This window comes from Ananas comosus, unplaced genomic scaffold (genome assembly GCF_001540865.1).
Source record: "Ananas comosus cultivar F153 unplaced genomic scaffold, ASM154086v1, whole genome shotgun sequence".
NCBI classification, from domain to species: Eukaryota; Viridiplantae; Streptophyta; class Magnoliopsida; order Poales; family Bromeliaceae; genus Ananas; species Ananas comosus.
Genome location: NW_017891812.1, coordinates 8,819 through 11,898, shown reverse-complemented (window position 1 = coordinate 11,898; position 3,080 = coordinate 8,819). Strand labels below are relative to the sequence as shown.

At 35.6% G+C, this 3,080-nt stretch overlaps 1 protein-coding gene across 1 annotated transcript; it reads left to right on the top strand.

Annotated features, from left to right (window-relative positions):
• The first annotated feature begins 8 nt into the window (after window positions 1-8).
• LOC109705164 (probable leucine-rich repeat receptor-like protein kinase At1g35710) lies at window positions 9-2,741 on the top strand. Its single transcript, XM_020225909.1, has one exon. It carries the CDS (start codon window positions 78-80, stop codon window positions 2,598-2,600), a length of 2,523 nt encoding a protein of 840 aa, XP_020081498.1. The 5' UTR covers window positions 9-77; the 3' UTR covers window positions 2,601-2,741.
• Window positions 2,742-3,080: the final 339 nt, after the last annotated feature.

The following is a 3,080-nucleotide window of genomic DNA, read 5'->3' as shown; positions in this document are numbered from 1 at the left end:
GGGAATGGTTATGTTTGAGCGGTGAGATCAATCCATCTTTACTTCTTTTAAGCAATTTAGAGCACTTAGATCTCAGCATGAACAATTTCAGCGAAAACAGCATCCCACCATACTTGGGTTCATTCAAAAACTTGAGATATCTCAATCTCTCTTATTTAAATTTCGGTGGAACAATACCCCCTCAAATTGGAAATCTCTCAAAACTTCGCTACCTTGATTTAAGTTTTGACTCCACTTTTTCCGGCATCACTCTTAGAGTAGATGACATTTTGTGGCTCACTCGTTTATCTTCCTTAAAATATCTTGATTTGAGCGGTGTGAATCTGAATACTTCTACAGATTGGTTGCATGCTGTAAATATGCTTCCTTCGTTGAAAGTGCTACATTTGGTTGACTGTTCACTTCCTGGCATTTCTACATCTCTGTCACATTTCAACCTTACAACTCTCAAGGTGCTTGATCTTAGAGGTAACTTCATAAACTCCACTTTACCCACATGGCTGCGGAATTTTACAAGCATCACTTATCTTGACTTAAGATACAATGAGTTTTATGGTGTTATTTCTGATGAGCTTCTACATTTGAGCACTCTTAATGTTCTCTTCTTAGGAGGTAATTATTTTAAAGGTATGAATCCAAAAGCATTAAGATATTTATGCAACTTGCGTTCACTAGATTTGTCAAGTTTCAGTATTGGTGGGGAAATCATGGAATGGGTTGAGATGCTACCACGATGCGTGCGCAACAATTTACAGACTTTATATCTCAGTGACAATAACTTCAGAGGGAATTTATCAGGATGGCTCGAACAAATGAATAGCCTCACAGACATAGATCTCGGTTCAAACTTGCTCAGTGGTTCAATTCCTATAGGAGTTTGGAAACTTCCAAATTTAATTTCTCTATATCTATATAATAATTCATTGGATGGTGTCGTATCTGATATCGAACTTTCTTACCTAAGAAAAATACAACACTTAGACCTGTCATTGAATGCTTTCACTGTGCGAGTTCGCGATGATTGGGTTCCTCCTTTCCAACTTAAAGAGATTTTTCTAGCCTCCTGCCAACTGGGTCCCAATTTTCCAGCATGGCTCAAAAGTCAATCGCAACTTGAATTGCTGGATTTGTCAAAAAGCAAAATTGCAGATACTCTTCCTAGCTGGTTTTGGAATATGTCTCATTTTATTTCTTATTCAGATCTTTCCGAAAACCAAATCAAGGGGAGATTGCCATTGTTAATGGGCTCTACAAAGCTATGGTACTTGAATTTGAGCTCAAATCAATTTGAAGGCCCGCTACCATCTCTGCCACATAATCTTCAAATCATCGATCTCTCCAATAATTTTTTCACTGGAGTACTTCCAAACATTGTATTGCCACAGATGGATTACTTATTCTTGTCAAATAATGACATTAGTGGTCGTATATCATCTGCTCTATGTGAATCAACTTTTTTGACAGTTCTCGATCTATCAAACAACAACTTGTCAGGAGAAATTCCTGAATGTATCGGGAAGTCACAAGAGTACCTTTCTGTTATCGATGTGTCAACAAATAATCTTGTTGGGAGGATCCCTGACTCCCTTTGCTCGTCGAAATATATTTCGCTGCTAAAATTTAATAGTAATGGTTTCTCTGGGGAATTTCCTTCGTTGCAAAATTGCACAGGTTTGGTTATCCTTGATCTCGGATATAATAAGTTTTCTGGAATAATACCATTTTGGATTGGCGAAAGTTTAACTCTTCTTATGGTTCTTCAGTTACGTTCAAATATGTTTTCTGGCGGCATTCCGGAGCAAATTGCACAACTTGGCTCTCTCCAAGTTTTGGATCTTTCTAGCAATAACTTATCAGGACCATTACCACGATCCCTCGGCAATTTCAGCTGGAAAGCTTTAAAACAAGGCAGAATAGATAGAATTAATAATATCAGTGTATATTATTCAGTTAGTATATCCTTGGATATTAAGGGAGAGGAGCTTCCAATTTGGAAGATACTCTATCTATTTGAAAGCATAGATCTTTCTAATAATAATCTAAGTGGAGAGATCCCCGATGAGATTACTGATCTGCAGACACAACAATATTTAAACTTATCGAGAAATAATTTGATTGGACATATTCCAGAAAAAATCGGCGAAATGCAATCGTTAGAATCGCTAGACCTTGCAATGAATAAGCTCTCTGGTAATATTCCGCAAAGTCTCTCGGCATTAACTTATCTGAGCTACTTAAATTTGTCGTATAATAATCTCTCGGGAGTAATTCCAACAGGAAATCAGTTGCAGACACTTGACGATCCATCCATTTACATCGGCAATCCGTATCTTTGCGGGCCACCAAGTACGAGAAACTGCTCCGCAAATGAAATAAATTACAAGGATAACGAAGGGCCTAAAGATAAGTTTGATTGGCTATGGATATACTTTAGTGTTGTACTGGGGTATTTATTTGGTTTTGCAGTTTTTTGTGGTGTTTTGTTGCTCAGTAATGCTTGGAGGAATGCTTATTTCTCTATGATTGATATTATATGTGACAAGCTTTGCATTGTAACTAAAGTGACTTTGACTAGATTAAAGCAGAGGCATAGGGGATGAAGTAATTGGAAGAGTAGCATCTTTATTAACGTAAGGTGTGGTTGGTTTTTTTAGCATTTCACTTCTATATTTTTGTATTTTATTGTAATAATAGCATTAATTATGAGAAATAAATTACATAGTATTTAAATTTTCTGAATATTTAAAGGAAAAAAGCTAAAAATTCTCCCTTGTCGTGTAGAATATTTTTGGTTTTAACTATAGTTCAGAATTAAGAAGCACCTTTTGTGTGGGTTGTTTTTATTTTAGTTCCCATGAGGACTTGCTTTTGAAAGGAGTATTGTAAGCAATAGTGGAATAAAATATAAATTTTGTCACCTTTTTAATGCTATCTGAAGTAAAAATACTACATTAATTATATAAACTATGTGGTAGTGAGTTACAAATATCCTATATTAATTATACGGTGCATAATTGAAGTTTCTCATATTGGTAAGTATTGGACTTGTTGTTTTCAGTGTTTTTCTTTTATAATAGTAT